Source organism: Artemia franciscana, chromosome 17, assembly GCF_032884065.1.
Source record: "Artemia franciscana chromosome 17, ASM3288406v1, whole genome shotgun sequence".
In the NCBI taxonomy this organism is placed as follows: Eukaryota; Metazoa; Arthropoda; class Branchiopoda; order Anostraca; family Artemiidae; genus Artemia; species Artemia franciscana.
In genome coordinates this window covers 5578786-5591282 of record NC_088879.1, presented here as the reverse complement: position 1 = coordinate 5591282, position 12497 = coordinate 5578786, and the positions used below count along the sequence as shown (strand labels likewise).

The window sequence follows — 12497 nt, the reverse complement described above, 5'->3', positions numbered from 1 at the left end:
TATACGCAAGGAGATCTCCAGAGAAGCTCAACTCAACCATGTGTTACTGCAAGCTATAACTCAATCCCATCACCCCAAAGTTATATTATACCTCCCACCTACCCAAGCTACTCCATCCCAACCTCAAACAAATTTTCTGCACTCAATGAAGAGAGTTACCCAGCATTACCCACTTATGACAGTGATGAAGAGCTCAGAACATCTGTAAATCCAATGGAAATAGAAGGTATCATAATGCATGGAAATGGATCAGTATTACCAAGACTAGGACAGAATCCAAACATTGGTGTAAAAAGGAGAGATTTGTCCCCAGATAGTGAAAATGGTGTAAATACAAAGTGTAAACAAAGGAAAGCTGCAGCACCTCAAGCAGAATGCACTAACAAGGGTATACCAAGCTTCCCAGAGCAAGAACAGTATAAAGTGTTAATAGAAATTGTAATTGCAGAAAATGGGAAAACATTTCCCCCTGATCATGAAGTAGCAAAGTCAATCCAGACAACATTGAAAAATTCCAAATTTGAGATTGAAGTTAAGAAAGAAAGAAAGAATATGTTCTTATATCTACAAGGGGAGAATGATAGTGAAAATATTCTTTCCATTAGCACACTCTGCAACATATCTGTAATAACTAAACGAATCCAACCTACAGTAAGAGGAATAATTAAAGGTATCCCTCTTAACCTAACTATAGAGGAAATCAAGGAGAGCTAACAATCTCCTACAGCTTTACAAGATGCTATAAGACAGAAAAGATATAATAAAGAATCCAAAAAACTTGAAGACAGTCTTGCTATATTAGTTGTATTTGAGGGTAGGACCCTACCACCAAATGTTTGGTGCTTTGGAAGAAAAAGGGAGGTATACCAGTACTATCGCAGAGTACTTCAGTGTCACAAGTGCCAGAAATATGGACACACTCAAAAAGAATGCAGAGCTAAAGAGTCAGTCTGTTTGAGGTGCTCAGAGAAACACCAATCAGGCCAGTGCCCATTGAAAACAATAGACCCAGCAACTAGACAAAAATCATATTCATGTGCCAATTGTGGTGGAAGTCACTCATCAACATCCAACTTATGCCCAGTAAGACAACAAAACCAAGGAATCTTCCAAGTGGCTGAAAAATATCAAATAGGGCTCCATATGGCACAGGTACCCTATAAAAGCTATGTAGAGTTACTAAATAAAAGGAGATTACATAATGATCATTTTAATCAGACCTCACCAAACCAAACTACTGAAAGACTTATTGCATCATCAAAAACAGAAGTAGCAGAAAGGTTAGTAATTGGTCTACTGTGCAGCCCAGATCTTATAAATTTATCAAGCCTAAGCTTATCAGCTCGAATTGAAAAACTCTGCAAATTGGTAAAAGAATTAAATTTAGGGGACCTTAATCAACAAAAGATTTCAAGTGTTTGTTTACTTAATAGTGCCTCATTAGGGAACCACCATGGCCCTTAAAATACTGTCTTGGAATGCTCAATCTATAGGAAAAGAAAAAAAGGATATTATTCTTGACCATTGCCAGGAAAATTCTATAGATATAATATGTATCCAGGAAACTTGGCTACAGCCCCATATAAGAATGAACTTTAGAAACTATAATGTTATCAGGAAAGACAGAACCAATGGCACCAAAGGAGGAGTAATCATTTGTTTAAAAAATAACATTCATTTTACTAGAATTGAGCCAATAATCGAAGATAACCCTCAATGGAATTTGGAAATTACTGGATGTAAAATGATTCAAGGTAATGGCAGTTTTTTAAATATATTCAATGTTTACAATGCCAATGGAAGCAATCCCATTGTTGGAGACATAATGAAAAAACTACACCAATTGATCCCAAATAATGAGGACCTAATTATAGTGGGTGATTTCAATGCCCACAGTAAAGTATGGTGTAAGTGTGATTTGATTAACCTATCTGGAAGAAGCTTGGAAAAGTTGCTGCTTGATACCAACATATGCCTAATAACACCTAAAGGACTACCCACCAGACGTAATCCCCTTTCTCAAATTGAAACTACAATTGACCTGATTATGACCAGCCCTAACATAGCAGGTATAACATCCATTTGTATCCCATCTGAAACTTTACTATTTAGTGACCATTCTCCTATCCATTTGACTATAGAGTCTAATGGACAAAACAATAGTAAATCATTTTCAGCAAGTCATGGTAACAGATTCAGGTTTCAGGTAAAAAGGGCTAATTGGTCCCTTTTTAAAGACAATTTAAATCTAATTCCCATAAAAAATATCTTGACTACAGATACCTTTATTGATGATAGAATCCTCCTATTTCAGAATAAACTATTAGAAATTGCAAAGACGTCTATGCCATTTGCTGCAAGCATCAATAAGAGGGTAAAAAGCAGCATTTGGTGGAACAGAGAGTGTGAAGAGTCAAAAAAGGAATATAAGAAACAAAGTAGAATATATTCGGCTGCAACTACTTTACCTAATCTGATTCAAATGAAAAAATCATATGCAAAATTTAAAAAATCAGTTTCTGCTGCAAAAAATAAAAGCATCAGAGAATTTATGGAGCACCTTGATTTCAAAACTCCAGCAAACAAAGTCTATTCCTTTGTAAGACACATGATGAACAAGCCCTCTCCAAAAAGTAATAACCCACCTATGATTTACAACCACATTCCTCTTCTCACTGAAGCACAAAGAGCTGAAGCTAGCTTAGAGTTCCTCAGCCAAACTATGGGTAAAATGGATCATGATACAACTGGAATCATTTGCCAAAACTCAAAGATCAACAGACTATCCAGAAGAGAACTACATGAGCCATACAATAAGCCATTTACATTAACAGAAATACAACATGTTATATCTTATCTTCCAAAAACTGCTCCTGGATCTGACATGATATTTCCTCAGTTTATTTCCAATCTCAATGACGAGTGGATATCATGCCTACTTGACTTAATTAACCAAGCATGGGATATTGGCTATTTCCCAAAAATATGGAAAACAGCAACTTCAATAATGATTCCTAAAGCCAATAAAGATAATTCAAAGATTGAAAATCACCGCTTTATAACACTTTTGCCTGTTTTGGGCAAAGTGTATGAAAGACTTATTAAAAGGAGATTGAATTGGGAAATAGAAAAAAGAAAGTTCCTCAAAGACGTCCAGTGTGGCTTTAGGAAAAATAGAAGCACCATTGACAACCTGGTGTGTTTTCAACGAGATGCCACTTATGCTATTCAGAACCAGCTAATAATGATTGCAGTATTTTTAGATGTTGAAAGTGCCTTTGATTCTCTAACCCATAGACAAATTTTGAATGGTATTATTGAAAGTGGTATACGTGGAAGACTATTAAAATTTGTCAAGAGTTACCTGGAAGACCGGGAAATTCACATTAGAGTAGGAAATACCATATCTACCAGTACATTGAAGGTCAAAAGGGGTGTGCCACAGGGCTCAGCACTGGGACCTGATCTATATAACATCGGCGTGTATGATATACCACTAGATGATGGAACATCCAGAGCAAGCATATTTGCAGATGATAAAGTTTTTTGGGTCACAGGAAGAACCATCAGTGAGGTCACTAAAAGCATAAAAGCTGTATTGCAACAACTAGAGAATTGGGCAGCCAGTATTGACATCAATTTTTCCTTACATAAAACCAAAGGTATGCTTATAACTAGAAAAACTGCTATTAGTGCTCCAACATTGACTTTAGGGGGCAGGAAAATTGACTATGTTAATCAAATGAAGTTTTTAGGCTGTATTATTGATAGAAATCTAAATTGGAATCCTCACATAGAATACACTAAGGCAGCATGCATCAGAAGACTAAATGTTATGAAATCATTAACAAGGTCCTCTTGGGGTAGTAGAGCAAAATTTCAGATTGAGTTTTATCAAAAATATATTCGATCAAAGCTTGAATATACTGCAGCAATTTATCAATCAGCTCCACAATCAACCCTTAAAAGACTAGACACAATCCAAAATTCAGCTCTGAGGATTTCCTTTGGAGCAAGGAACACAACACCAATTCCATTCCTGCTATCAGAGAGTGGCCTGGAAGACCTTGAAACAAGAAGAAGCACAACTGTGTTAAAATATATCAAGAAACTATGGGCAGCTGACAAAACACATCCAGTAAAATCAAGAATAGTAAAACCAGGTATCTTTATCACAGACAATAGCCAAAAGAAACGTAATCAGAAAAATATTTTTGAGAAAGCCATTGAACTCTGCTCTCAATTTGATTACTGTTTAAAAATAACTGATATGCTAAAGGTCCCAGAAAACGTGCCATTACCTCCTTGGGAACAGAGTCATCTTGAGTGTGTAAATAATATTGGTGAAGTATCCTGGTTCAATCTTGCAATCAGCTTTAGATTACACATGGCCAACTTATATAGCGACTTTGTACATATATATACAGATGGATCAAAAATTCAACATGACACACCAGTTGGGGCTGCATTTGTAATCCCGAAGCTGCAAATTATAAATCAATTTAAGTTACCTGTTGAAACATCTGTATTCCAAGCAGAAGTTATTGCTATTAAGAAAGCCTTGGAATATATAGGAACCAATCTTCCAAACTATCCTAAGATAGTTATATGGTCAGATTCTAAAGCCTCTATTGATGCCATCAGTAATGCAAATAGAAATAAGATGTCCATAATGGAAGTAATTGCTTGTTATTCTATGTTTACATCTGTCTGTAAAAAACACAAAGTAATTCTACAATGGGTACCAGCTCATGTTGGGATTGATGGTAATGAAAGAGCAGACAGAGCTGCAAAGCAGGCCACAAAAATGACAGGCCCCTTTACTGAATGTGATTCTCCTATGGAAGTTAAGATGATTGACAAAGTGATGAAGAATCTAGATAAATTTTCTTTTGAGGAAAACCGGAATTTGTCAGGCAACTATTTTGTCACCTGCAAAACCACAAGGAGCCATGAATTAAAAATATATGACAAATTAACAAGAAAAGAGGGAGTTATTCTGTTTCGGCTAAGATCTCAACATGCAGGGGTTCAATCCTATCGCGCAAGATTTTTTGGAGAGGATAAATATTGCACATATTGTAACAATGAAGAGACAATTGCACATGTGCTTCTAGATTGTGATAATTATCAACATCAAAGACAAAGTTTTGTAAAGCTCCTTACTCAGAATTCTATGCAATGTAATATAAACCTTCTTTTGGGTGGAGTGAATGATGAAAAACTTAGTATACAAATTTTTCGACTAGTAGTTCAGTTTCTACAGAACATAGCAGTAGATAAGAGGATATAGACTAGTGCGTTATTCAAAACTTGTCAGATGATGTGTATCAATATGAGTCAATATCAGTGAAATGTGTAATTATTGATGACCAAGTTTTGCTTTGGGAGGCAAATCCGCCTTCCTTGTATTTTCAACCTTCCAGGATGATGTATTTAGAACATTGAATGAGGACCTAAGTGACATCTGCAGTCAAGAAAGGTCCGAAATCTGCTGCTGCTGCTGCTGCTGCTGCATAATATTTTATTGGTTTTCTTCGATTTCAAAACAGTTGGTATTTTTTCTCTTATCGCAAAAAGTCATACTATTAATCCTGAAGAAAACGTGTCAAACTTTCTGATTAACTCACTGATGAAAATAAAGGTTAAATTTAAATTCAGAATCCAATTCTGGGTATATAGGCTATTTGCACATGTGGGGTGGGGGTATATACTCTGTTATTATACAGGATTTGGTAAAATTCTAGTTAATTGACTTCTCGCTATCTCGGAAAGGGGTTAGGTTAGGAAAATGAAACTTTCAGCAATGGGTTTAAAGTATGTCTTAGGAAGGTATTTTGAACCTTCCTTCCTTCACTCCTTCTCCCTCTAGAGGGCTCTGAAATTTGTCTACATGACAGGTCTATACCTATTAAAATTTTGACAAAACAAAATTTTACCTTAATTTTCAGTTACCAGTTGCTTTTTCTTGGTTAAGTTACAGTGAACAGTATTACTGGCTTTTGTATAAAATGAATATACCACTCAATGCCTTTTTTATGTTCTTTAAAAATATAATAATTGCTTCTACCACAAATTCAGACTTAAGCACTTTTTGACCTCTTAAAAATGACCTAAATATGGGGTAACCTTAAATACCTTATAATATTGATCTCAAAATCCATTTTTTTATCCGTTTTTTTTATTTTTTTATATACCACTCAATGCCTTTTTTATGCTCTTTAAAAATATAATAATTGCTTCTACCACAAATTCAGATTTAAGCACTTTTTGACCTCTTAAAAATGACCTAAATATGGGGTAACCTTAAATACTTTATGATATTGATATAAATCCATTTTTTTTAATGTTATATAATCCACAAGCACTGATTTTCCAATATTAGGCTAATTTGGATAAATTAATTTTTCTAATGTTATGGTGTTTTCTTCTTCCTTGACATCAAATTTTAAGTAAAAGTATATGTTTTTGGTCAAAAATATAAAAGCTGGCTATTACAAACGCCAGTTATACTGTTTGCTATAAATTTAACTATGTTAAATACAGCAATGGTTAGTTTACATATTTAATATATGCTATGCTTTACCCTCACCCCCCCTCCCCTGATGTGCAAATATATAGCCCAAATTTGTTTCTAAACTATTACAGATTTGTGATTTCAAATATCCTATTATTTAAAAAAAGATGGAAAAAGCATGCTTTAATTGAAATTTCGGCAACAAGGAAGAAGAAAACGCCATAACATAGGTAAAATTTATTTATTCAATTTATTTGTAGAAAATCAGTGCTTGTGGATAATATAACATTAAAAAATAGATTTATAATGAAACAGTAAGTTTGAGTCCAATGTTATAAAGTTTAAGACCAATGTTTTAAGCCTTTTTTATACCCCATATTTAGGTCTTTAAGAGGACAAAAAGTGCTTAAATCTGAATTTCTGGTAGAAGCAATTATTATATTTGTAAAGAGTATAAAAAAAGGCATCAAGTAGTATATTCACTTTATACAAAAGCCAGCAATACTGTTTGCTATAAATGTACCTTTTTCTCTGCCTTTAGTTCTGAAAATGCAATTCCAGTTATTTGAGTGAAATTCTGAGCCATATCAATGTTTTTTTTTCATAATTTAGGAAATGTATTTGCATATCTCTAAAACCTTATAAATTGGGATTAAGCAAAGTTGTAAAGCTGAAAACAATTTTGTTGTACTTCATTTAAGCAGAAGATCTATTTTGCAAGGTTTCACTTTTATAACACACATATTTTTAAAGGTCATCAAAGGTCAGGGCCCTCTAGAGAGAGAAGGAGTAGAGGTAAGTACTTCAAAATACCTTCCCAGGACATACTTTGGCCTGTAGGACCATCCCTGAAAGATTCATTTTCCTAACCTAACCCTTTTCTGAGATAGCAGGAAGTCAATTAACTAGAAATTTACATAATAAAATTCTAGTTGATTGTCTTTTGGCTATCTTGGAAAAGGGTTAGGTTAGGAAAATGAAACTTTCAAGGATAGGTCTAAAGGCTAAAGTATGTCCTGGGAGGGTATTTTGAATTACCCATCTCCACTCCTTCTTCTTCTAGAGGGCCCTGAAATTTTCCTACATGACAGGTCTATACCTATCAAAATTTTGACAAAACAAAATTTTACCTCAATTTTCAGTTACCAGTTGCCTTTTCTCTACCTTTAGTTCTGAAAATGTAATTCCTGTTATTTGAGTAGAATTCTAAGCCATGTCAATGTTTTTTTTTTCAAAATTTAGGAAATGTATTTGCATATCTTTAAAACCTCATAACTTGGGATTGAGCAAAATTGTGAAGCTGAAAGCAATTTTGTTGTACTTCATTCAAGCAGAAGATCTATTTTGCAAGGTTTCACTTTTGTAACATGCATATTTTTAAAGGTCATGAAAGGTCAGGGCTCTCTAGAGGGAGAAAGAGTGGAGGCGGGTAGGCCTACTTCAAAATACCTTCCCAGGACATACTTTAGCCTTTAGACTTATCCCTGAAAGTTTCATTTTCCTAACCTAACCCCTTTCTGAGATAGCCAAAAGTCAATCAACTGGAATTTTACCTAATATAAAAATACAGCATTTTATAAAGAAATAGTTTCATTGTTCCAGTGATTTTTTTTTGTATTTCCTAGGCCTAGCCTATTACCTTAAATCACAGCTTGAAGCAAATCTAAGGATTTGCTATCCTTGTAATGAATGCCCTATTATGACTTCTGTAGATTGTTTGATGTGGTTGCTTACTATATTTGGGTTGAGGATTCAACAACTTCCCAGTTGAACAGGAACTCTTGCTGTTGCTATTCTTTGTCAAGATTTTGCTTGAATGCACCTATTGAATCAGTAGTGACTGTATCTTAAGACAATTGATTTCACAAGTTTGTTACTTGCTGGCTGAAGAAGTGGCTTCTTTCTTGGATTAAGGAGTGTTTCTTGAAGATTTTCTTATAATGCCCTCTTGCAATAGAAAGTTTTTTTTGGGGGGGAGGGGCTCAAGGAGACAAGGAACCATAATCATGTTGCCACATTTCCTCCAGGATGTAAGAATAGGAAGCTTCAAGTGACATTTGACACTTATGGCCATTTTGTATGGCATTTGTTTGAGGCTTTCTACCATTTTGGTTGCTCTTTGTTGTAATCATTCTAGTATTTCCTTGTCCTTCAGGGACATTCCAGCCTCTAGGCATGGGTGAACTAGTGTCTTCTAAAGCTTCATAAATTCACTTGAGTGTCTGCTCAAGGTAGTTCTTTTGATCATTCTAAGATATTGGAGGACAGACAATGATGAAGATTTTGCATGAGTGCTGAACTTAAATAGACAATCAACAATGACTCCAATATCTCTCTCACCAGAGACTATCAAAAGGGGGTTACCATTGAGATGATGTTGCTGATGTGTATTGTAATTGCCAAAATGGATTAAATGGCGTTTATCACTATTGAAGGAGCCATGTATGAGCCCAAGTCCCAAGAATTTCAAGGTCCCTTTGGATAGATGGCAAGTCAGAGGGTGTAGCTGACTTACCAACAAGTTTTGAATCTGCAGCATAAAGAGTGAGAAGGTTTAAAGAAGGTTGGATTCATCAGTTATATATAAGTTGAAAAGACTTGGCCCAAGAATGATACCCAGGGGAACACTGCTTAAAACAGTTGTAGAAGAAGAGAATTGAGGGATACCTAGGGATTCATAAACTCTTACAACTTGTGTTCTTTCTGAAAAGAAGTTTCATATCCACTTGATGATAACATCATCAACAGCTGCCATCTTAAGTTTGGCAATAATGAATTCATGACAAACCCTTTCAAATGCTTTTGAGAGGTCCAAAAGCACTATGTTGACAGGAGAAGCTTGATCCAACAATGATTTACCTTGGGCATTCCCAGCTGATACCAGTCAAAGATTCCATAATGGAAAGCCCCTTTTCTAGGCAGCACTACAGATCCCACTCCTCCCTTATTAAATACCCCTCATTACCTCCCTACTTATCTAATGCAAAGCAACATGCCCCAGGTATCCTCTCCCAAAAGCTCCCTCCAACCCAGAAATTTACTCATGGCCAGTCAAATCACCCTCACACCCAAACCCTCCCACAATCTTCTCTTACTCATATCCCTCTCAGTCACAAACCTCCTTGCATACCCTATCCAATCCATGCACCTTGAATGTTGTTGGCTGGTTTGGGCCTCCATCTGTCATTTGCCAAAGTAAATCCAACCTCCCTCCTCCCAGAAAGTTCTCCCCACTTTTTGAGGCTTTTTATGTGTAGTAATTGCCTTCTAATATGTCCTAATTGTTGTCACTTCCTATCAACTGGTAACAAGTTGTACCTTCCTCATCATGCTTTGTCCATATCCTTGCCTGTCCTCCCTCCAAATCCCCAAGGAAAATCCTTCTCTTACCCTTCTTCTCCAAAGCATCATAATATTGCATTAAAACCCCACCCATGAAATTCAAAAACTCATCAAGTTTCCATATCATGATTACCCAATTGGTTGGTTTTCCCTAAACTTTTAGTTACTAATGCTGAAACTCTTAATTTTGAAAAGTTTGCTGAACTTGAGGTGCTTTCAGAATCAAACCTAATAGATATTATAGCTAATACTGAAATAAAATCTCATGATCCAGGGTCCCTACACCTGACAAATAATTCAGAGTTTTGATATCCTGTTTCCTCCTGTTAGTGACTTTAGTGACTTCCTTTCTAAGCCTTTGTCTTTCCTGTTTAATGAGATTACCAAGTCTGGGTGAATTCCAACTATTTGGAAAAAGGGTCTCATAACCCCTTTGAGAAAGAAAAATAGGTATGCCTGGTTTCGAAGGTGTTAGTCCTATTACTCTTACTCCCATTTTCTCGAAGCTTTATGAAGCATTCTTTGCAGATTGGCTAAAGAAAAAAAAATCCTACCTCTTACTGATCTGAGGCAACTTGGGAGCCTAAAATCCACTTCTACTTCCCACTACCTCGTTCCTCTTATTGACCATGTCAGGAAAATCCTCAAAAAGCCTTATTTCTTGCTAAATTTAATTTTCATTGACCTTCAGAAAGCATTTGACCTTGTTAACCATAATTTTTTTTTGAGAGACTTTTCAGGAAGTTCAATATTGATCCCTTACTGGTGAAATTGGTTGCCTCCTTCTTGAAAAATAGGTTGGAGGTTGTCAAATACCAGAATAAATGTTCAAATCCTCTCCCTGTCCACAATGGTATACCTCAAGGTACTCTCCTAGGTCCCCCTCTTTTTTCAGTCATGATTAACAGCCTTGTGAAGGAATTTTCTGACAGATGGAAATTTGTTGATGACCTAACGGTTGTTGAAACTTGTTTCAGAACTTTATAAGAGACCCTTTGAGTATCCTCAGTGAAATTGGAGATGAGGCCTTGGACTTAGACATGACAGTAAACCCCTCCAAGTCCTTGATAATGGCAATTTGTTCCTCAAATCCTCACCCTGTTTAATTAATCCTGTCCCTCCTGAAAATTTTCGTGTCCTCATTTAAACTACTTGGTGTCATAATTTCTTCAAATTTAAAGTGGGATATCCACATTAAAGACATCATCCAAAAGGCCAATGTGTCTATCGCCCTCCTTAAGCTCTTAAATAAATTTAGCGCCTCCCCTCCCTTCCCACTCCTTAAGGATTTACACATCTTTTGTCGCCTGTATCTCAAATATGCTTGTCCATTTTGGTACCCTGGTATCTCCTGCAAAGAATCAGAAAAAATTGAATCAATCCAAAAAATAGCCTTGACAATAATTTTCAAAGAAGGTAAGGTGCCATACTCTCTGCTCCTAAAAAAGCTAGTTTGGAAAACCTTTAAGCAAAGGAGGGTTTCGTTGTACCTCTGTTTTGCAATAACACGCCCTTGGATGGCAAGTATTTTCCACAAACGTCACTCCCCATCCAGATTACAGCCACCTTGAGCTGTTTCTGTGTCCATGCCTATTTTGTCCCCCATTCAGTGCTTTACTTCCAGATATGAAAAAAAAACTTTTGTCCCCTTCATAACAGAAAAATGAATAAAATTTCCCACTAGTTTCTCCCTTTTTCTCTCTCTTTTTTTTTTATTGACTGATGGTGCTGCCTGGGTTGTTGTACTTATTTGCTTGTCCCCCCCTCTGTTTTTAGTTTCTCTTTTGATTTTATATATTTTGTATTTTGTTCTCTTTTTTTTTGTTTATTTACTTTTTTTGGTCCCCCCTTTTTTATAGTTTTTATCTTTTTAATTCTTTTATTGACTTTCTGCAGTTAAACTATAGACACTTTTAGTGTCCCTTTAAATTTATATATATATATATATATATATATATATATATATATATATATATATATATATATATATATATATATTGTATTTATTCGCTTATTTTGCCCTCCTTCTCTTTTTTAATGTCCAATTTAGTTCTTTTTCTGACTTGTCTTTGTTTAAGTTTAGTTTGACCAGTTTTTATCTTTTTAACTTTTTAATTGGCTTATTATAGTTTAATTATTGACTCATAAATGATTATTCATTATGATTTTTCTTTTTCGTTGTTGTTATTTGCGTTTTTGCTAGTTTTAGTGCAACCATATAATTTGTCGACTCTGAAATCCAAATTTGGCCCTTTGTGGGCTTGTGATAGAGAGTTTTTGGAAATAAATGTCTTATCTTCTATCTTATATATGATGTAACATACCCATGTGTCTGTATTAGATTAGTATCAATGGATCTTAAAGATCTGAAGCCATGTTGAGTGGAAGTGAGAATGTTGTTAATTTCCAAGTGCTAAATTAGATCTCTGTTGACAAACCTCTTGACCACCTTTACAACTGCAGAAGTGATGCTGATGGGACGGATTTGTTAACATCAAGTTTATCAAGGGTAGCTAAGACCATTTTTTCAGTAATTGACAATTTAGGCATTGGATCAGATACTAATATTGATGGTGCTGCAGAGATAGTTGGACAAGATTGGATGGTGAAGGCAGAGGCAGACTGGGTATTCAACACA

At 35.4% G+C, this 12497-nt stretch overlaps 1 protein-coding gene across 4 annotated transcripts in view; it reads left to right on the top strand.

Moving 5' to 3' along the window:
• Positions 1 to 12497, top strand: part of LOC136037735 (heme oxygenase 1-like) — a 30924-nt gene that overhangs the window by 275 nt on the left and 18152 nt on the right. Inside the window, exons 1-2 of one of the 4 annotated variants that reach the window (XM_065720514.1) lie at positions 5564 to 5644; positions 6649 to 6747. The exons of 1 other annotated variant lie outside the window; for it this stretch is intronic. Coding sequence is in view for 1 of the 3 variants with exons in the window: in XM_065720511.1 (XP_065576583.1) it covers positions 5633 to 5644 (12 nt within the window). In the remaining 2 variants the exon portion in view is untranslated. Of the gene's footprint in view, positions 1 to 5482; positions 5645 to 6648; positions 6748 to 12497 lie in introns of those variants that run through there. 2 more of the 4 variants (XM_065720512.1, XM_065720511.1) reach the window with 2 other exon arrangements.